Source organism: Labrus mixtus, chromosome 3, assembly GCF_963584025.1.
Source record: "Labrus mixtus chromosome 3, fLabMix1.1, whole genome shotgun sequence".
NCBI lineage: Eukaryota > Metazoa > Chordata > Actinopteri > Labriformes > Labridae > Labrus > Labrus mixtus.
This window is the reverse complement of record NC_083614.1, coordinates 18,288,664-18,311,500: the sequence shown is the minus strand read 5'-3', so window position 1 is coordinate 18,311,500 and position 22,837 is coordinate 18,288,664. Positions and strand designations below refer to the sequence as shown.

The window sequence follows — 22,837 nt, the reverse complement described above, 5'->3', positions numbered from 1 at the left end:
CCCTCCCAATTCGGAGTGATCCCTGTTTGTTGTTGACATCTGACTGGCTCATCACGACTGACAGGGCAGCAAGGACATTCATGGCAAGGATGTTTAAATCAAATATTGTAAAGTCAAATCTGGGACATCATTGGAAATATAAAAACCATTTCAAAAAAGGTTATTAAAAAACGTAAAACCAACATTTCTAGAGTGGTCTTATTGGCATTCAGTTCAAACATGAGTCTTGTCTTGTTTGTTTCTTTATAACACAAGAGGCAGGAGACACAAAAAAAAGACAACAAGGGGTTTGTGCTGATAGAATAAAAGTCTGGATTTATTTCTTTTTTTTATCTACACATTAAACAGGTGTTCCTGAATGCAGCAAGAGAAAACACAGAACAGGATGCTAAGCGTCAAAGAGTTTGTTCGCATAGCAGAGGTGTGGCCGGTTTAGCAAAGACATAAACACTCTCTATCCCATATACTTATAACATCTTCTGTAAATGTACAGTTGCCTCTGGGAGGCTAAAGTAGGGTGAGGGAGTTTTTACTGCAATTCTGTTCACATTATCCTACTAACTGGAAATACTCCATACAGTAATAACCCTGTCTTTCCCTAATGCAATGCAGTTATAACTGTTATAAACATTTCCAAGCAGCCCCGTATAGTTCAGTTTAATTCAGCTTTGTGAGTATGAAAACATTGTTATAGTTCTGTACTGATTTGTCATGTCGCCATTGTCCACTTCAACTTAATCTTTCTAGATACATTCAAAGGTTTGAACGCTTCCCGGTTATCTCCTCCTGGTTGGCCCCTCACCCAACAGTGATGTGGTGCCAGGTGATTACAACTCAACACCTGCATAGGTATTCAATTACACACAAAACTCTCTGGGTCGACTCCCTGGACCAGAGCAAAGCTTAAAATTGAACCATTATGTAACAGTCCAACGAATGGCTTAAGTGCTTCCATGAAACCAACCGCTGTGTATTTGAACACACACATTGCTCACAGTAGAGAGGAGCTCCCCAGCACATAACATGTTCACTGACACGGTCAGAGTAAAACAAATACATACTAACAACTTAAGCTACTTCCAACATTTGATGCAGTAAAGATTCCATTGGTGTCACTGTGTCGGGAGAAAATAAAATGCACTTTCTGTATCATTGTGCCCAATTCTGACTCAGTGTGCTGTTGTACAAAACTTAGCTCAAAATAAGTCAATCCTTAACAAATTGCTACTGTAATTACAATGTACTACATCAACATGAGGATTGCATTTGATTTTTTTAAACAGTGGAGGGAAAAGATATACATCAGTGAATCACAGATTAAAGAGGTAACAAGATTGAATCAATCATTCCAATACTGACATGTGAAACAGCCCATAACAGTCCTCATAACTCAAGATTCAGTGATCAACATTTGATTTTTACCATCAGTTTTCGACACTAATACAAGTACGTGAGTCTTTGCCAAAATACTGATGCTGGTATTGGCCCTTATACCGACACTGATACCAATTAGCCCTCAGGTAAATTATCATGTTACAGGAACAAAAATAACACTATGGTCCTAGCAGAGAGGGTAATCTTAGTCAAAGCCAGTAAAATGTCAATGATCAATGTTTTTCCATCAGTATTGTGAGTACTTCTTTCATCACTATCAGAGGAGTACTCTGTATTGGCCAATACTCAATTCTTGGTATCAGAATCGGTATACAGTTGGAAAAAATGGTATTGGAACATCTCTAAAGTCTTGACACATTCCCAATATAACTTTTATTCAACCATATTTTGTAACGATAAAAAGAACTACCAATGGAATCCTGCTTCCCTGAAGAAAATAACAGGCCTAAACAAAATATGGTTTTGCTGAGAAACTCATCTACTGTAACAAGAGCCCAGTCCAACTGAGATTTCCTATTTGACAATCTGGCATGCAACCAGTGAACAGTGTTATCCTTGATATTTATTGGTCGTCTGAGTTTGATATAATAACCATGTACTATTTATAGTGAAACCTGATCTAACCAGTAAAAATGCATATTTCTGAGAATACACTGCAACAATGTAGTATCGGTAGACAACAGGTGCTAGAAGCAGATGCATCCATTGAAAATCAGCAAGTTCTGAGGTACTTCTGAAAATCACAGCTGAGGATATAATAACTATCTACAATATTTGGATGGATAGCATATAGTCGATACAGTAATAGCAGGTTTATCATTGAGCGAAACATTTTGGCTTACAATTTGATTAGCTGAGGGGATAGTGGCGGTTGACACACCTGAATAAAACATAGCTGTATGAGGATAAAAACATAGAAAAACAGCACCATTTGAGGTCCGAAAGACAGATCAGCTTTTGAACTGTTTGCTGGTAGCACCGTCAACCAGTAAAAATCTCAGAATGCAATACAGAGACAGAACACAACCACTGATAAACTGCACGACATAGCAAAGAGCGAAGATATATATTCAGAGACGACCCCTCACACAGACACCTCTTCAGAGCAGCATTTTTAAGCAGGTAATAAAACTGATTTCTCCTAAGAATGATATCGTGTACTGAGGTGTTTTACAAGTTTTATATGCTGTACATGTTGAGAGTAACCAGGTATAACTTTCCTATATTTTTTCAATACACACACATAGTTTACAGTCACTGACAAACAAACACCAGAGTAACAATGAGGTAGGACGGTGAAGTTAGATGAAGTAGAACCGGTTTGTGGATTGTATACAAAGTTACTGATACCTTAAGAAAAATATAGGCCCAACAAAGTGTACTCCAGTTTTTTTTCTCATTTGAAGTAAGTTTGACATTGTATCTGAGGCTCAGAGAGTTTGTTGTTTTGTGTACATTTAGTTGTGAAAACTGCGGGTTGAAACCATTTATCTTGTTCCACACGGTGAAGTTAGAGCCGATCGCTTTATCCAAAATCAAAGTGTCAAAAAGCAACATAAAGCTCCCTCACTTCTGAAACTTTGACAGGTGTTCACAACATAAGCCAAAACACCAAGCTAGCAAAAGGATTTGCTTTTATCTTGATTCATTTGCATTTTGAAATCCAGTCTGTATATATGTCGGGGGAGTGAGGAATTAAAGGTGGCACAGGAAGAGGATCACAGAGCCAGAGAGGTTAGTTTCATCCTTATCGCTACTTGAGTGTGACAGTGAGAGTACTGGAAGGTCTGGTGTGGTGTTGCAGAGCCAAGCTAGCCTATTTCGTCCTGTAATGGCTCTAAAATGCAGCTTAAACCCTTCTGCAAGTGACTTTGGACATTTGACAAAGATTGGCCTTGCAATCACAGATTAAGCCAAATCTGGGTTAAAAACATACAGTACTTCCATACAGCTTTTCATCCACTAAAGATGGTTTCAGTTAAAGGATTAGGCTTAATCGCACTCCAGGAAACCAGCCTTATGAAATAAGTTCAAATTTCAGATGATGTAATAGATCTGTAAATGCTCTATCTCAAAGCATGAATTTGACCACACACCCTTTTGGCATCAAACAACAAAGAAACAAACACAAACACATCACACAACAATGTATCAGAATTTCAGCATGGTTACTTTGCACAGTAGAAATCTTTTCTTTCTTTTAGCGCACATTAACCTCACATGTTGCTCTGTACAAGAAACACAAAAACAAATCTTGAGCTGAAAAGGGGATTTTTTTGGAACCAAAAATATTAATAATATGTCACCATTTTAAGTGACTTAAGATCCGCTAAGCTCTATCAACCTTGGCAATTTGCCAATTTTGTGCAAACCCTGCTGATTCCTCATTCAGCACGCCCTCTTCTTTAGCTTGATCTCAGCCTTCAATACTTTGGCTTATAATTACCACTCACTCGTAAAAATACACATCATCTCTATATAAGTCATAACAATACATAACCAGCATCTTCACACATTAAGTTAAAGCACATATTCCAGTCAGCTTGCACATTTCATAGTTACATATCTTTAGAATGATTTATGTTTTGGGCTCTACAGCCAAGAAGAGTTTTTATACTAAAGCTTGTAAATCTGCCAGGTAAGTCTTTTATTGTTCAGGAAGCCATAAAGGCCAAAGTTATCCATCCAGATTTAAAAAATATGGAAGTAGTAGTATTACTATTTCTGACAAATAGTTGGGAGTATTGAATCTTAACTTATTTTTAGGATTGGCATGTCAGGGGTTTACCTGACAGACCAAATAAAATCCATAACTTGTTCTCGTCAGAAAAAAACAACAATAAAATCAAAGTTTTCTAAGGTGCTTCATGTTAATACAATTATTTTTTAGGCCTTAATCTATATAGACATTTGAAAAAGGACGTATACCACAAATACATTTCTTTAAGATTGAAGAATTGCCAAGAACTTTAAAGTGCATTCAATGTCAATAATTTGTGTCAATCTAACTACTGAGTCTCAATGTCTACAGTATAACAGTTCCAGGATACAGATATTCATAAAACTGTGGCAGATCATAAGAAGGTAGATTCTAAGGTGAGGTTTATCGTATATCACATGTTGTGAATGTGGTATAAAATATGGGCTTTTTCAAATCTGAATCTAAATAAGCCTCGTTTCTCTTGTTCCAAGAGATGACTTTGGCTATCAAAGAGAGATAGTTTGTTTTTTCTTTTTTTGTAGATTCTACTTCTCTACATTTGGATACAACATCAAGCTTAAAGCCATGAAAAAAGTATATAAAGAAAAAAGTATATAAAGAAACAAAAGAACAAAAAGAAACAAAAAGAAACAAAAGAAATTGTCAGGTAACATGGAATCACAACATCAATTAGATCAACCAAAACTCGACCAGAACCTTTAAAAGTGTAACATGAAAAAGTGTAATATGTGTTTGGTGGAAAAATAAAAAAAGATGTTTTTTTATATACACTAAAATATCTCCAAAACAAAAGGTAGCTTAACAAAAGGCTTATCTGAACTTTTGAAATAAAGAAAAAAAACTGACAGACAAAAAACGTGGAGAGAAATAAACCAACCGAAACACAAGAATCTATAGTCTGAGGAGGAGAGGCTTGATGGGCAGCTCTGCAGCAGATTCACAGTTAGCCACAGCTAGGTCACAGTTGAGATTTTTAATCTGCAGCATTTAGTTCCAGCCTGCAGACAGCCGCACCAACCATTTGGATCAAAACAATAAACAAGTTGAGAGACAAAAATAACATACAAGAGAGAGAGAGGACCTCTTCAAAGTTCTGATGGCATAGCTCAAAAGAAATTGTCACTGGAGCGACTCTACTTTGTTTCCCAGTGGATGTCTTAAAAAAATGGGGTTATTATGGGGGTTCAGCAGGCCCAGAAGTGTGTCAGACATCACAGAGTGTCAGACAGCTTTACCCACAGCAAACACTACTTCCACAACTGGGTGACCTGAACCAATCAAAACTTGCACTGATTTTCAACCCCACATCATCTTAATACAGGAGGAGGGGTTGGCAAGTAGCTCGGCTCATCTTATCACGATGGAGTGAATCACACAGCAAAAAGTACCTAACCACCTCTTTTATTCCCACAGCAAAGTGCATGTGAAGCGTCGTCGCTTCAGCTTCCTATACATTTACAATCACAGCCTACTAGAAAACCCACAGGCATACAAGCCCCTGGTGATTGCCAAATCCATATAAGGCCTTTCTAGGCATCAACATGCCTGTACCACTAGAACTAATTCAACAGTCAAACTGCCTGAAAGTGACTTGTTTTATTAAGAGTATCACAGGAAAATCCCATCAAAAGTTTTTTTGTGCACTCTCATTGGTGGAAATTGCTTGAACCTAAAAGGTCAACATAAGAATATAAATATAAATATCAATCTTAAGACTCTACATTAGAGTCATACATCCCATTTAACCTCTACAAGCCCTCTTTTTAAGAGAATGGCATGTTGTGATTGAGCTACAGTTTAGGGGGAGAATCTCTTGCAGCAACAGAATCTCTGTTGCAAAAAGGAATATGGCTATTACAAATTAAGACTTGTGCATTTGACACCCTGATGTCCCATTCTATGCATTAAGTACCTACTGCAAAGACTCAGCAGTCACAGGGTAGTCACCAAAATATCCAACCGTTCACACAACTCAGATCTAATGCAAGCTATCAACATCATTTTCTTTATAGCGTTAGAAGATTGTATCCATGGAAATAACCTTACTTTTTAAAAGTTTAAGGACTCAAAATTATGTTCTGACACAGAACAATAAATCAATTTCATCTAATCTCTCCTTTGACACAGATGCACACACGTCAATAAACCATGTCTCTGTACCAATACCCGTTGTAAAGCTTATAAAAACACTCATATCAGCTCACACCAATTTAGTTAAGTGGTGGGTAAAGCTGTCTGTCACCTTATGAAGAAACTGATCACTGGGGACTCTGACGGTTGTTCAGTGGGAGGCTGGAAAAGGGCCTATTGGTTTTAACATTTCAATTAAAAAAAACAAATCAAATGAGTCAACAGAAAAAAAATCTGCTCCTGGAACTTTGACGAACATCCTCCAATCACACATCAAGTCCCCTCAGTATCCTGGGCAGAAGGCGCTGGCGTGACAACCGCTGACCACTACATGCCATCGTAGGTGAAGTTCTCCATCTTGACTGTCTGCCTGATGAGCAGCTTGGATTCCCGCCGCTCCTCGTTCTTGATGGACTTGTTGATGTCCATTATCTTTTCACAAATGTATTTGTTCACTTTGGACAATCTCTGCGTGATCTCTGCACTGTCGGCTGTCTCTTGAGACACTCTGTCGTAGAGACACTCTGGGGAAGGAGCGAGTGTGAGCAGTCAGACTACATTTAGATTAAAAACTGCTCATCTTTATCTTATGTTTGACTTCTAATAAATATCATTCAGTGACTGGAGGCCTGTATAAAAACAACAGTAATTTTTCAGTGCATGAAGTTTGCCAACTTGTCTCAGCTTACTAAGACTCATCAGGACAGAGAATCATATTTTTCACAAGTTTATCTTACCTCTTACGATTTTCAGTTTGCTTGGCGACAATGGGGGTTTCGGCAGCGCATCTTTTTTCTTTTTGGTGGCTACTCCAGTGACACTACGGTTCTTGAGAGTTTCTGTGCCCCAGATCATGACAGCCAGGTTCTTTGTGAACTTGGAGTCTCCCTGGGTCCGTTGCAGCTGGTGCCACTTCTCCTCCTCCACCCAGATTCCTCCACCAAGGTGTACCTGCAGAAAGGACCGAGGCAGAACAGATCTACAATTAAAATTGTTCATGTACCTTCTTATTGGAGAAAGGATACATAGTATGTGTTGTCTTCAGCACATTGGAAGACAAAACTATTTTTCTTAATTAAGTTCAGGTTACATCAACAGAACTTAAATGTTGACACTCAAAAGCACACAATACAACTAGAGGAGAAAAAGAAAACTCAGACTTTATCTGGCATCAAAGTTGGAAATGTATGATTAAACCTGAGAGCATCACATAGAAAACAACAGATTTACAGGTATAGTAACCTCAATATTTGTCCCAAGGTGACGGTGCTGATCACCCACTTGCATGGGACACTTGTCACTTATCAGCGAGGCCCCAGGCTTTTGTAAAACCTTCTAAATTTAAATAGACAAGGTGGGTCATGGCTTTTCAAAGGAGAACACAGATGAGCCGGATCTGCTTAGACCAAATTACAAATCCCAAGAAGCACCACTTTCACCACCAAGAATACATAAACAAGCTCAGGCCACTGGCTGCTTGTAGCCTGGATTACCTCCACTATGAACTTAGCCCAGAGCTCTCTACACACTGCCGCTGCACGTTGCATAAGTCTGTACCAATCACTCCAAGCCGATTGCAAGCCTAGGCAGACTGCCCTGGTCTTCTAGGTGAGCTAATGCAGCAGGGGGCATGTGCGACTCCCTTTCCCTTCTCTACTCTCTTATCACTGTAAAGTCTTTAGGCCAGCATCCAAAAGGCTTTTCCCTGTGCAGCTAATGTGCTTTAGGCCTCCAGCCAGCAGACAAGCTTTTTTACTGCCCTCAAGTTAGACAAGATTGTTTTCATCCTCCCTCTCTGTTTCCTCGTTTATCTCTCTCTCCCTCTATCTCTCTTCCTTCTTTACAACCTCTACCCCACTATGTCTCTCTCACAAGGGCTAACCTGTCAGTCACTTTAAATTCCTCCCGTGCAAATAATTAATATGGGGTCCCTGATGTAGGAGAGTTCTAATTTGCAAGTGTTCTTCACGCTTGAAGTGGTTGAGGCCCCAGAGCTTGTAGTACCAATTCCCCCCCTGTCATCAGAGACAGGACGCTGGTTGAGTTACAGCGGTGGGGGGGAGTGAGGAACCCTAACAGGCCAATAAACACTGATGATGCTGGCCGTGCTTGCAGGAACAATAATAATCTTCTCAACCTTGTTTACCTGCTAGGGTAGGGCAGCCAGGGGGAAACGACTGATCAACTATGACGGCATGTTCCCAGGTTTGTGGGTTTTAAAGAGAAATACAGCATTCCCTACAAATGTGGCTAATTCCTATGACCACCCCCAAGGCAGAGAGCCAGGAGAGGCTAGGGGATCAAAGAATCAGGACTCTCACAGGGGGAGAGGGGTCGTAGGGGTGATCTTTAAGAGAAGGTTTAAAATCTCAGTTTGCTATTTTAACATTTGATTGTTATAGTGATATTCATATATTTAAATGTTCATATATTTAGTTTTATGACAAATAACCTCAACATTACTAACAAGCCTTTAACAACCACACAAAAAACTTTGAATTATTTGTTGTCTGATGACTATGTTTATGTTTTTATGTGTAATGTCTTAACATAGTCTAATGGCTTGATGCATTGTCTTGTATTATTAATTTTGCTTTAATTAAAGGTCACATATTGTGCAAAATACAAAAATATGGTTATAGCCCTAATATGTGTCCCTAGCCTGTCTACAAGCCTCCGAATTATGAGAAAAGCCCTGCTCTCCGTCTTTTGCCTGCTCCACTTTTCGGAAAACGTGTGCTCTAGCAGGCCGTTTGGAGATTTTCCCATCTTGACATCACAAAGGGCAGTAACCCCTCCCCCAGGTGGGTCACACTCACACAGCTAGGTGTTTGTTCTGCCCTCTGAGTCTGCCTTCTCACCGTAAACTATGAGGGATGGTGCAAGAAAGCCCAATACCCAAACCGTTCCAGAGGGACGTGGTCAAACACACCTCACCTGCATTTAGACACAAGCTATAGACACAGAAACAGCCTGTTCTGAGCAGGGCTGAAGTAGAGGGGTTTACAGACAGGATCAAATACAGGATCAGAGTGGATTTTTGGCAAGAAACTTCGCAGACATGTTTTAGGGGACCTCTGAGAATTATTTAAACTTGTTGGAAAGGAGGACAATATGTGACCTTTAAAGAATTCATATTTTTTTAAAAAGGACAGCAAATAGACCTTGTGGAAGATTTGTAGCAGAAAAAAAAAGGCAAATGATTAGACGAGACGTGACAAAATAGAAGACTTGAAAATTTGGTTCTTACGTTTCATCAGGGGGGAATCACGAGAAGCCAATAACATGAAGAGTCTCTCTTACCTTCCCATCGTTGCAGGTGTATACGGTTCTGGGTGAGGGTGAGTAGCTGGAACTGGTGTTGGCTTCTTCTCTGCATGCCTCCTGGACCTCAACAATGGGTTCAACCACTTCAGCCTTGATTGTCTGAGTTCCATTGTCATGCATAGGCTCTGGAGATACAAAGGAGAAATTAAAAAAAACAAAGCTACAGATATGTCTGTTTGTCAACTTCACAAGGAGAAAGACACTGGAACAACAACAACTAAAGCAACACTTTAAAAAGTTAGCCGTAGCATTCAAATCCCTATTGTATCAAATAGCATAATTGCTATTAGTTTCCTGGTTTTTACCATTGGATCATTGCCCCTCTGCTTTCTGCTTGCTTACTGCCTTGGGCCCATGCTCCCCAGTGCCTTGAGACAGGCGCTTATTTTGGCAAAGGAACTAAGCAGGCTTGGTGGCCAGCCATGCTAAGCTCCAGTGTAGCTGAAGAGTTGTAATAACGGTCATTGCACTCCATTCCATCCCGACAGCACCACAGGGTGCTCTAATCTATCCATTAGATGGTCTCGCCAGTAGCCAGGCGAATCTGTCCGGATGTCAAAGTGAGGCTGAGGTTAATACCAACATCTGGCAAGCCTTGAGTTTGTACACTACCGGCACTGTAATGACATTACTTTAAAGCTCACTTACAACTGCAGAGTCATTTATTTAACTTGTTGTATAGGATACACTTCTGATGCTTGAAACATTCAAATCATATTGCTGTATTAAAATAGCACATGCCCGTTTTGTAACAATTCATTATGTACCTTGTTGGTGTTTTAAAGTGTCTAATTTTAAACATTGAGTTATCTAAAACTCCAGCTGGCAAGTACATATCAAACTTTTTTCTCCCATTATTTACAAATCTTCTTAGAGAGCTTGCTCTGGTTAGGAATCACATTTGTCTGGGGAATGTTGAATTTGGGAAATCAAAAAAAAGGAAAAAAAGGAAAAATCTTGTAAAAAGTTATTTTTTAACCTTTATTTTACCTCTCTCTGTCTAAATTAATTCTTCGACAGAACAAATGAGAACTGAACTACTGGTGACCTTCTGTTTTAGGAAGGTCACTTTAATCACTGGTCCAATCTGGCACCAGCAGACGCCAATCAAACTGCAGCACCCAGACTCAAAGTTGATCCATTTGTAACTTTATCTTTGAGTCTTGACTTTATTAGAAAGACACTTAATGCATGTGGATTTCTACCCTTAAAAGATAAAGTCTGAAAAAGAATGACAAATTGTTCAAGGGCCTTTATCTCAAAACATTTCCCCTGCTGTGCATTGTTTTCCTCTTTCATCATAAATCGGAAAAAACCCTATATTTGGCATTAATCCCTCTTTTTACTGAGGCCATGCAAAAGATGATTGAAACCAAACTACAGTAAACCCCTATTATCCAAACAGGTATTCTCAATTTATATTAACAGTTTGAGGTCTCTGAAGTGCAGTTTCAGAAAGTAGTGTTTTTCAGAAGCAAATTATTGTATTTTTGTTGTATGTTCATTCAATTGGCTGATGGCATTTAAGGTTACTAATAAACTTTTTGCCATAGGCAGCACATGTTTGTGTGCATGTTTCTGCTCCCTCACCACTGCCAAGTCTCATGAGAAGCACGTCTTGCAGCCTCCTGTTGAAGTCCCTCAGTTCTTTGACTTCTGTCAGCAAGCTGCCATATTCCTTCAGCTTCTTGGCCTGCTGCACCAGCTGCCTGCGAGTTCTCTCCAGCTCCTGCTGCAGCCTCCTCATCTCCTCCTCCTGTTGTCTATAGCTATGAACCAGCTCCTCGTACAGGACTCTAGGAACCACTGCTGCAGCTACCCCAGACACACAATCCGTGTCCACCTCCAAATGCTGTTGTTGCTGCTGGTGATGGTGATGGTGTTGCTGATGCTCTGCCTCCATATCTTCATCTTCGTCATCTGCATCCTCTCCCTCTTCCAGCCGGTCCTCATCCAGATCCTCTTCACCATCCATACAGGAGCTGGCTGCATTTCTCTCCAGGCGAGCCACTACTGCTGCCAGGCTCTTGGAGGAGTTTGAAATGGGGCGCCCATGGTCCTGAGATAGGGCCTTAAGAAAAAAAGGAACTTTCATACTAGGTAATACAAGGTCCATGAAAATAATACCAATATCAAGAAGTTCAAGGAATAAGACATGACGAAAGGTTTCCATGGTTATGGGGGTGGGCCTGATAAAATAATTCACAAATCTCTTAATGCATCAGTCTGACACGAAGAACAGACCGTAAACAGTTTGTTTTGACCATGTGGATCTCAGTGGTAACTGGGGAGAGTGGAGTCACAGAGTTCTTCGATGAGCCGCTCAGAGGATTTGTCTGTGAAAGGGCAGCTGTCCAGAGTGCTGAATTTGTGTTAATCCAGCATATGGTAAAAATAGCGTGGGGGATTTTGGATGTCAGCCAAGTTTATGAAAATGTGACATTGTCTCATCAATAGATCTATCTTAATGTAAGACTGTAACAGTATATGTGTCAACAGTACAGGTACTTGTTGATATTACCTTTTGTATGAATTACAATTAATTGTTCGATTATATTAAGAGTGCTCCCTGACATGACACATGATTGTTGCCGTGTAATTTAAGAGGAATACATTTTTAACTTATTTTGTAATGAGAAATGACTGACGGTAATCTGTAGACCCAATGTTAAAGCCTTGCAGCTCGTAATTAGTTTGAATGCAGCTTTGAACTCTTATTAAACAGTGCCATCAATCAATGAGCATCATATTTGAATTAACAAGTGGCGGTGTGACTGTCACAACACACGGTGACAGGAAGTAAAAGCACAAGTTGAAGAGAAATGTTGAAACTGGTTACTGTGTCTCGTTAAGGTGAGCCTACCTTTTTATGTCTGAGTGGCATTCTCTCCTCCCCAAAACTGTTCTCTATAGAGTTTCCTGTATTCTTCATGGACATCTTGGGAATTTTCATCTTCTTTTGCATTATACTGTCTTCAAACTCCTCTACTGTATCTGTTAAGTGCAAAAAAAGAAAAAGAGTGTAAAAACTCGTGAAAATGTCCGAAAAGTCAGATGGGTTTTCAGGCAATGTGAAATCACCTACATGCTTTCATCCATTTGTCAAACCCGGGTGGATGGGGTTTTGTCTCTCCATTGTGCCAGCTGAAACTTACTTTAGCATTCTTAGCTTAGCTGGAACTAATATTTCAGCTTTACAGCGGACTGACAGACAACACGTCCTCACTACACTGCGCTTCAACATCACTGCGGTTATGAAGGTGTCACATCGCAGCGATCTTGCAGACAGACAGCTCAGGTCCAGGGATTAGTGATTTACCGAGTTAAAGATCGAGCATAAAACCAGACAGGGAGCAAATATGACCGTCATTAAATCGCACACTTCAGGTCATGAACATGCTGCGTTGTTACCGAATAGCCACGACGTTGACATGTTACAGACGGTCTACTGAACGCTGTCTGCATCAACGTATGAGACACGGCGAAGACTGCAGCACGCATCCCGTCTTTCACACAAACCTTCACATAAGCAAGCTAACAAGCTAACCCGACCACAGTCTACAGCTAAACGTCTCGGCTACGGTTAAAACCTCTGCAAAAAAAAACAAAAACGTTAACATTTCATCCACAGGTTGTCACATGTGTTCACTGTGTGATGACAGCGTTACGTCTGCACGCAGTACACTGGCATGTCAGCGCTAACATGCTAACGCGGAGCAGATACACACCGAGCTAGCCAGCGTTAGCTTCATGTTGTAAACAACCATGGAGACTGGCTAACGATACATGCCACGTATTTAGCTTGACAACCAGCGCTACCCTTTAGTAACGAGACAGATTAGTCGTGGAAGAGCACAGCTGGGATGTAAAAGCCTGAAAAGCAATGACATGAAGGTATGACTGCGTACGAAACTTATCTTAGCATATCTAACTAGCATGTGTAGCTAGCCACAGCCGAGGACGTTGTTGTGGCGATCAGTGTCAGATTCCAGCTGATCACTTCTTGACAGATCGGACAAAACCACTTGCTTTGACACGTTTCAGAGTTTCGCGCACATCGTCCGCACTTAGTCAGACAGAGAAAAACAGCATTTAAAAGACAAAAGGTAATATGTTAATAGGACAACTTACCTGCAAGGGCAAGGATCTGTGCTTCGCACGGCTGGCCTGCGCTGCCATTCTCTTCAGTTCTGTGAACCAGATACACCTTCTGATTATCAAAATCTGTTTTGTGCAGAGGACTGAAATCTTCGACATTTGAAACGGGCAACGCGTAGCACATATCGTCTTCAAAGAATCTAACAAAAGCATACATTATTTACTTCTCTTTGGTCCTGCACTTTGGATATGGTTGACAGTTTTTCCTCACAAAGTATTAAAAAAAAATATACACATAAAGGGGGGTTGGGGGATGGTGTCTGCGCTCGGCTACTCTTGCCTGGTCCACATCACCAGGGAAGATCATCAAGGCATAAGTAATAGACATGACATTAACTTACTCAGATGAAGAAGCATTAGAAATACAATCATTTTGGTATATTTGTGGTAAAAAGAAATAAAAATTTTCCATCGCACCTGTAATGTAATTAAAATATTGTAAAGGGCTTAAAAATGGATTTAAACTTTAGTAAAGTACAAGTTTTTTTAAAGCAAACAAAATCAAAATATTGAAAAACACAGATTTTTTTTGGCAAATATTTGTTTGTCAATACAAACATGTAAATTTCAGTTGTCCTCTTTTTTCCCCTCATATCACTCTATACACCTTTTACTCCAAATAGTAAAAGGAATTGTTTCCATTAACTACAATGAACAAAGACACCAGGATGATTGCCTGCCTGTTTAGATTTCATTGGTCTCTCTTTGCTGTGATGTGTTTCCTGGTGTATTCTTTTCCTCTGCCCCTTGTAGTGCAACAGAAAGATTTAGGGCCAGCTAAAAGAAATGAACTCTTTGTTATTGTAAGACAGCCAGGTGGTTATACAACAGGATGGATTTATCTCAGTTGTTACTCTAATGGAGAGCACCACAGTCGATAAATGACACTAACAATTTTGTTCTGCTTCGGCTGCCGTAATTGAAAAGTAACTGATGCAGAACTATATAGAGCTCTTTTTCTTCTCTGATATTTCGTTTCATAGTTGCAGGCATTTAGTTAGTTATGATTACGCCTGTTTCAAATGCCAGCTTCCCCGTGATGTTTGTTCACTGTGCTGTGTGACCGACTCAGAGTCTAGTAGATGTATACAAGAGAAAAACAAACAAACAGAGCGATGACAATAACGTCTCAGAACATAATGGCAGTCATTTTATTTCAGTTACTGAAACAGTGTTTATCGGCTGTTTTCAATACAAGTGAGTGGTTCCCTCTGCAAGCTATGCTATGCTATTCAGAGACTTCACTTTTCTTTGAAGAAGCAGCAAGTTAAACTATCAAAATTTGACCTTCATTCAAACTTAAATAAGTTTTTATCACAACTTGTCGATTAATGGGATTCTTGAGGAGAGGAATAATTTGTTCTATTTAAGGTTAAGCCATGTTCATATCATGGCAGATCGCACAAACTACAACCAAAGTGAGAGTGATAGACGAGAGATTTAAGTAGCTTCTCAACAAGTCAAATAGAGGATTACTTCTAATCTTAAAGCTTCTGTTCAATGACTCTCCTGTCTTCAAGGCTGGGCTTTTAATCATAAGGTTGCTCGGATTCAGTCTTTGAAGTGGACAATGTTCTAATGGGGACACTACTATATTTATTTTATAGTCTTCTAGTCTCATATGAACTTGAAACAACTATACCCGGAGTTTGGAGACATAATATTAATATTAATCAAGCTTCCAATTTATTTAATTTGACGAACTCTAATTGTGACTTTTAGTAAAGTAAATCTTTCTTCTAAAGTGAAAAATGTGTATGGGCTGTGAGGATGACTAGTGGCTGTATTGCAGAAGTTATCTACATAGATTTAGATTTTTTTGGATTATCTACTCTATAGTATAAAGAGAAGATAGTGAAAATGACCTTTCTGTAACTAAAGGTGCTTGAAATAATGCTCCTTAAATATTAGTTAATTGTATTTAGAACACATCTGTCATTTATCTCATAAATCCAATCAGCCTTATAAAAGAAGTTTCTCAAGCACAAAAAAATCCATTCTGAGTTGTCACAAACTTTTGGCATACTAATAAGCTGAAGATAAAGTGATAAATTGAAGCTGAAGGAATAACTCGTGATAATATTTTAGGAATGGTTTATCTATGAGGACAGTTGATCGAGCAAAGACTAGAGTCAGGACAGAAGCCAGACATCATGTCCTGCCTATTAGCTCCACACTGCCAGGCTCATCTATCTTTATTGGTCATCCATTAGCCTGCATTAAAGGGAGACACAGGATAATAGCAGTAATGATGCTGATGATGGAATTAGACTGCGGGTACACACGTCATCATTGCAGTGTCACACCGGGAATCATAAAGAGTTCCCACTGACAGACGGACAGATGGACAGACATATTAAATAAACGGCCCTTTTATGACTAGGATCAGTTTCGGTGTGTAAATATGTGTGGCAAACAAATATATTGAGAGAAAAAAATAACAAGATGAGGTCGCAATTTAGGTGAAAAATGTCTACGGTGCTCTGAGGGGTGTAAATACACTTTAAGGCACGTGACCAACCAATCAAGAGGCGGCACCTGTGCCAATCTGCTGGAAGGACAGATGCTGGTACAGGTGTGTGCGTGATGATGGTTGGCAGGGACATCAGATCAGGCAAAATGACGAAACCAGACATTAGACAGCCGGGATGGAGGGATCATTAAGGCAACTTTGTGGAGAGACGCTCAAAGATTAGAGAGGCACCGAGCAAAATGAAGATATGGGTGTCTGGTTCCAAGATGACGGAATCAGAGAAGCGTTTACGTCTTCCATGGGCAACACGCTACCACGATCAATCACAACTGTTTACAATCTGCAGCTGAAACCGCTTCCTATTTTGGTTGCAGGCATCTCACCAGTACTTCTCCTATTATGGCTCTTAATTAGCTCCGCAAGAGCTACTAATCAAGCATGAAGAAGGCATTCACCAATTTAAAAAGTGATAGTCCATGAAATGAACAGCACAGCCTCGAACAAGCACATCACTTGCTAAAGCCTGCAGGGCCTAAAAGCAGACCTTTGACAGAAAGACACACTGAAGAAAAAGAACGACAGACATGGGGCACACAAACACACACAGAGTTATTGTGAATAAATCATTAAGTATTTTTTAAACGTATCAGCGATGGTCCTGCCACCACGCTGTTTTTACTCAGTGATCCACACAGAAGACATTGATCTTCTTCATAAGAAACATAATGACCACCAGAGAAATCCTGATCAAATTTCAGCACCAGTCAATTCAGTTCATTAGGCCCACTCTACCTCCTGCTGTGGCCCTGTATTGATCTTGCCAGTGTCGCCAGATTGTTACTCTGCGCTAACTAGATGGGGAACTCACAAAAATGTAATTCAAAACAGAGACAACTCAAATAGAAGACAATGGGGGGAAAAATAGGCACAATATCTCAGAAGAAATACTGCCCCGTCGATGTGAAAGGACAGTCTGTCTCGGTGCCCTCTCAGCCTCAGCATCAAATGTCAGACACGACAGAAGAAATTCTAAAAGTATCAAGGCTGTCCCCAGGTTTCAGAGAGATTTTTTCTTATGCCTTTAATACCTTTTTCCACCATCTCCCCTCCTCTAATCTCCACTTATCTGGCAGCCAGGTGAGCTGCAGCACATGGCTGGTGGGCAGGCTTTGGTCTGTGGGAATACAGCTCATCTTAATGGTATTTCTCCCCCCTTTTCCTACTCTTACCCTTTTCCTCTAGGGCGGCTGTCAGACAGAGACCGAGGCAGCCAGAGAAGTTCTTGGTGCTACTATAGCTGACAGCAGGAGGGGGGGGGTTGTTGCCGTGATTGGACGAGCGACCACAGACGCCCGTCATGCAGAGAGGGGCAGCCGGGCTCACAGGTGCACAGCATCTGACAGATAATAGCAGATAAAATGCGGGCTAACCTGCAGCTTGCTCCTCGCTGAGGGAGGGGAAACCTGTGGTGGTGGGTGTGCGAGTTAGACGAGGAGGGGGCAGGGACACGTTGAGGGGCTCTGACAACTAACAGCCTTTACTTAACCACACACCAGCCAGAAAAGACACATATTCACACACAAACACAGGAGTCAAGGACAGACAAGGTCACAATCCCAAATCCCTCCACCGAATCTCTCCTGCAGCTTACTGTACACATGGAAGAGGTTAAGATTGATTTGGGGCTTAATACAAAGTGTTTGCGCAGCTGTTGTGTCTGAAAAAACACATCAAAACCCAGCAGTCGTCTTATTAGCTTTTTTTTCTCTCTTCGCTGTTTCTTGCTGCTCTTTTATTACCCTTGTATTAATTCCAGTTGAAAGAGCTGTGAGTCTCCCAAGTACAATAAAATGTGTTTATTGCACTGAGCCTTTTCACTTGTGTCTTCATTTTATTTCATGTTTTTATTCATTTCCAAATCTGCTTTTCAACTTAGCAAGCAAATCTAAACTAAATGCAAACACTATTTCATTTGTTCAAGATATATAAACATTGACCCAAACTTATTTACATCTGAAGTAAAAGAAAAACAACAACGGAACATTTGACTGCAGTCATTTCACCTTATGTTAATTATCTCAAATCTTCCTGGCACTAACTGGCCAGGTTGCTTGCTACACTCCACACATAGAAAATACATTGTAAAAAATATAGAATCACAACATCTCACGTCCTGTCTTTTAACAGGACACGCATACACCCCCTGTGTAAAAGTATGCCACATGTCACGCATCTCCTCTGCCTGTCCAGATGCAGGATGCCAGCTGACGTGACGATGGGAAACAGTCTGTGTGTCACTGCTGAAACACATTAAGTTCTGTGGAGGAGAAAACAGTCAGGACGAATCTGGCAATCAGCTGCAGTGTGGCCTGAGACACACAACCTGACAACTTCTGTTCTCTCTGGGCTGCTTGCGACAAAGAGACAGGCAGGCAGGAGGGGGGTTAAAGGTGCTTTTTTTTTTTTTACTGTCCCAAATATTAACTCACTACATTTGCAGGAGTCTGCTGAAGCTTTCAGTAGAAACACTGAAGCTGAAACTGACTGCCGACCCACCAGTGAAAGCAGAGCAATTAAAGGCAGAGTATCCGTACAGAAATCAATAAAGTCTATAATGTTTTTTTATACATACAGGACTCTGCATGAGCATATGTGCTCTAGAAACAGATCTGACAGAAGGAGGCACGGACTGAGAAAAGGTAGATAATGACCTTGACCTTGGCAGTGGGTAACTACTGGCAACACATAAACCTGCATTAAATATTCTCATAAGAGCAATTTGGCAGAATGGCAGGTTATAACATGATCCATTTTCTCATTATAAGTCACACATATCCATATTGTTTGCCCAGAAGCTACAATATTTAGCATCGTCTAGGCTCTAAAGCACAGAGGATGCAGTAGGTTGTGAATAACTGTGATGCAGCGGTTGTTTGGAGGGATAAAGTCCTGGCCCCACACACACACAGAACCACACACACACACACACACACACACACACACACACACACACACACACACACACACACACACACACACACACACACACACACACACACACACACACACACACACACACACACACACACACACACGCACACAGGGTCCAAAAACTCAATCCAGCAGCCATAACACAGAGACAGAGTGGCATCAACCTCTATTATCTAGTCCCTATGCTGTTACCACAAAAGGCTCCCTGGAACAAAAATCCAATCAGTCCTCTCTAGGAGGATTTGCTCCACAGCAGTGCTCAGCAACACTGGTGGCTCTGCTGGTGACAAAGAAATAATCTCAGAGCCCACAGCCTGTTTACTGCCTGCGTCACATCGCCCTTTTAGAAGAAGGACAGACAGACTCTTCGCTTCTCTTATTGTCATTTACTGTCCTCTGAGTTTAGCACCCTCAATCTCTCGCGCCGTCTCTGCATGCAGAAACATGAAACACATGGCTGACTGTGTGTACAGTGCGTGAAATTACCATATTTGCCACACAGGGAGTATTTACTCTAAGCATTAGTAATATAGGCTTGACAAAAAGACCCTTCAGGCACAAAAGCTATAGAGACAGGTTTGGAACAATTGTTTGATGACAAATATTTTCAGAATATACTCAAAATGTTGCTTCGCCCCTTCTCTTTCTCCCTCCTGGCTCCTATCTCTCAGAGTCCTCCACTCTTTATCTGCTGAATTATCACACTCGTTCTCCATTCATTAGCATGCTGCTGCTTATTTAGCTACGCTGCTGAGAAGCCTTCAACAAAATCAACTGGAAAATACTCAATATAAAGCGGCCAGCGCGCCCCCCCCAACCCTCCCTTCTACTCTCCCCTCCAATCCTTCATCTTCTTCTTTGTTTTTTTGTGTTTTTTTAACCCACATCAAAATGGAAGCATAGTCGCCCATAATGAAGGGGAGGGAGATAAAATATGCAAATTTACACAGAAAGGATATAATTAGGGCAATAATAGGAAGTGTTGTTTTCACAGCTGCTCATTTACACAAAAGACTGATTTTTTTTTCACACAATGTTCTTCTCTTTTTTTCTTTCTTCTCTTCCCCTCCCTCCCTCAAGGTGCAAGTCTTACAGTCCACTTGAAACAAATCACTGCAGATATGCAGCCTAGAAACCAGTTATCCATGCTGTGATCAAGTCACACACAGATTTCTATTGGCACAGGTACGTACCACCAGCCTGTATAGCAGACAGGCAGGAGGCTGCATGCAGGTTGTTTTAGACCTATGGGAGAAGGTTGTGTATTTTTTTTAAACCTTTTTCTGGATCAATTCAGGCTGTAAGTAAATATGTCTCCACAATAGGACTGCACAAGGGCTGCAAAAGCAATGCCTTCCTGACTTACAAACTTGTTTTTTTTCTGTTTGTTGTTCACAGATAATATGCTGCCGCTGGCTTCTTTATTTCCAACAATTAAATGAGGCCCAGTGCAGCAAAATAGAGTTTAAACACTTTGTTCATATTTAAAAAGGAGGGGAAAGGTCATACTTTGCATTTCAAAGAAATGCAGAGAGCATGGCTAAAAGTTCTTAAATATCAGTGCACAAACAGAACTGAGACTGAAGAGGATGAAATGAGAGCATGACAGAACCATAAAGAATAGAATGAAGAAGTTAACTTTAATTTATCTGCAAGAATAATAAAAGATAGATTCATGGTCGGATAATAAATATGGTATAAAGTTAAAATAATCTCCCCAGGTTGTCTCTGAAGTGAGCTCGAGATTAGTTTTTAGAGGCTGCAGTGAAAAACCTAACCAACATATGACTCTATATGAAGTCTGTGAGAGCATATTTGCAAGAGGGCAGAGAAAAGTAAATCATGGTCAAAAACACAACAGCACCACAACAAAGACAAAAGTACATGAAATAACACTGTGTTCTTTGGATGGCAAGACCCTGAGACTTTCATCTCAAAGAAGAGAAGTTATTAAATGGTTGAGCGAAGGCCAAGCTTGTGCATTGTGGAAGTAGAAGAAAGACAAGTTGACCCCAAGTTCCAAGTAAAGCCTGTTTTATGAAACACGTTGGGCAAATGGAAAATTCTGGAACATCCTAAAAGGAAAAACAGTTGAAGGATTCTATTACTAAGTTAATTATACTGTAGATATCCCTAAAACATGTGCTTAAGTTTTAATACAGAATTAGTTATTTCCACCACAAAGTTTTGTTCTTTTGTTTCCCTCTCAGTAATAAGGAGACTTGTTTTTAGTTGGCCAATAGAAGTTAGTTAGGCAGACAACAAACACAATGCAGATGACTGACTGTCTTTATATATCAACAGCAAAACCAATTTCCCAAGCTCCTTGTTTTTTTAAATGGTGTGTTTGTTTTAATAACTGTTGCTCATCTGAGCAGTTTGAGCAACTGTAAGTGCCGTCTTTGTAAGAAACATGATTTTCATTAGCTGTAGCGGAACTGTGAAATAGATCAGAAATACTAATTTTATAATTTAATTCATCAGGCCTACTTCCATAAGATAATGATGAACCTTAAGCAGTATTTCATTTTGTAGCTGGTTAGACAATGTCCTACCTGAAGATAGATTACTCTAGAACACTTCATAGCCAATCATTCATTTTTATTTCATGAGGAATTACTAGAATTGTTTCTAATAGACTGAGTAAACATATTTTGCCGTGTAGTTCAATGAACTAGTATAAATAATGGGAAGAGATGATTTTACCTAAAGATTGAACAGCTTTTTTATATTTTTCCTTAAATAAACAATATCTCAACAAAAACTAATCTTTTACTTCTTAAACTAAAACAAGAGAGGTCTGGGAGCAAGACCTATAACACTTACAGAGGAGGTTTGTCAAAGGGCTATTAAAAGGACTCACACAAGCTCTCTCTGCGCTCGACTTGGGCTAATACAATATAAAGTCCTGAACAGGGTTTGTTTTTCTAAAGCCAGGTTTTCATACTGTTTCCTGCAGTGGAGGATAAGTGTGATACATCACCATGCAACTTAAGTCACATGTTTTATTAATGTTCAAAGTTTCCGCATTCTGACAGAACTACTTTAGGGAATATGTCCAAAATTTGAAAGGTCACATATTATGCAAAATACACTTTACCATGTTAGTGTTTCAAAAACATGGCCTGTCTACAAACTCCCCAATTATGAGAAAAGTCCATCCTCTACCTCTTTTGCTTGCTCCACTTTTCAGAAAAAAAAGTCTGTCTTTGACCTGCTTTGGGGTCAGATGTCCTTATCAGGTTGATCCATGGGAAAAAATTAAGCTTAAATAATTTTAATTTTTACCATCATCTTCTAACTTTTTGTTGGACTCGTTGTTCACTTTATGAGCATTCAGACCAAATTTGCATTTTTTCCCAACATGTTACTGAGTGAAAGAAATGAAGACTCTGTGTTTTAGGAAGAGGAGTTTGCTCTACAATATAATGACCTCTGACTTCTGAGACATGTACTGTGGTGTGTCTGAAAAGAGCAAAGCAGAAAACACAACGAATATCTGTAGAGAAAGAAGCTTTCCTACTGTGTTTGGACAGAAAGAGCCGAGAAATGAAGAGAGAAGTGATGGAGTAAAACAAGAAGAAAGTGAGGAGAGATTTGAGAGCTGTCTATTATCTTCATGGTGCTTTATTCCTCCTGCT

At 40.1% G+C, this 22,837-nt stretch overlaps 3 protein-coding genes and 1 long non-coding RNA gene across 4 annotated transcripts in view; 2 read left to right on the top strand and 2 right to left on the bottom strand.

The window, feature by feature from the left end:
• Positions 1-7,348, top strand: part of hsh2d (hematopoietic SH2 domain containing) — a 148,704-nt gene extending 141,356 nt beyond the window's left edge. The window contains exon 7 of the transcript XR_009668712.1: positions 7,333-7,348. The gene's annotated coding sequence lies outside the window, so the exon portion shown is untranslated. The remainder of the gene's footprint in view (positions 1-7,332) is intronic.
• agbl4 (AGBL carboxypeptidase 4) overlaps positions 1-22,837 on the bottom strand; it is a 259,679-nt gene that overhangs the window by 51,990 nt on the left and 184,852 nt on the right. The gene's annotated exons all lie outside the window — the stretch shown is intronic.
• bend5 (BEN domain containing 5) lies at positions 289-13,976 on the bottom strand. Its single transcript, XM_061033501.1, has 6 exons — positions 13,706-13,976; positions 12,438-12,568; positions 11,165-11,645; positions 9,551-9,699; positions 6,985-7,198; positions 289-6,771 (listed from the first exon to the last, which is right to left on the bottom strand). The coding sequence occupies exons 1-6, from the start codon at positions 13,887-13,889 to the stop codon at positions 6,575-6,577; spliced, it is 1,356 nt and encodes a 451-aa protein (XP_060889484.1). The 5' UTR covers positions 13,890-13,976; the 3' UTR covers positions 289-6,574.
• Positions 13,178-19,291, top strand: LOC132963078 (uncharacterized). The gene is made up of 2 exons (XR_009668715.1): positions 13,178-13,468; positions 17,448-19,291. It is a non-coding gene; the product is annotated as an uncharacterized LOC132963078 (long non-coding RNA).

What these genes read in the sequence shown, in the direction of transcription:
- bend5 (XM_061033501.1), bottom strand. Translation starts at nt 13,889, where the DNA reads ATGTATGCTTTTGTTAGATTCTTTGAAGACGATATGTGCTACGCGTTG. An exon ending in ACACCTGCAACGATGGGAAG is followed by an intron (nt 7,199 to 9,550) that starts GTAAGAGAGACT and finishes TCCTTTCTGCAG; the next exon opens with GTACACCTTGGTGGAGGAAT. An exon ending in CAAACTGAAAATCGTAAGAG is followed by an intron (nt 6,772 to 6,984) that starts GTAAGATAAACT and finishes CTCCTTCCCCAG; the next exon opens with AGTGTCTCTACGACAGAGTG.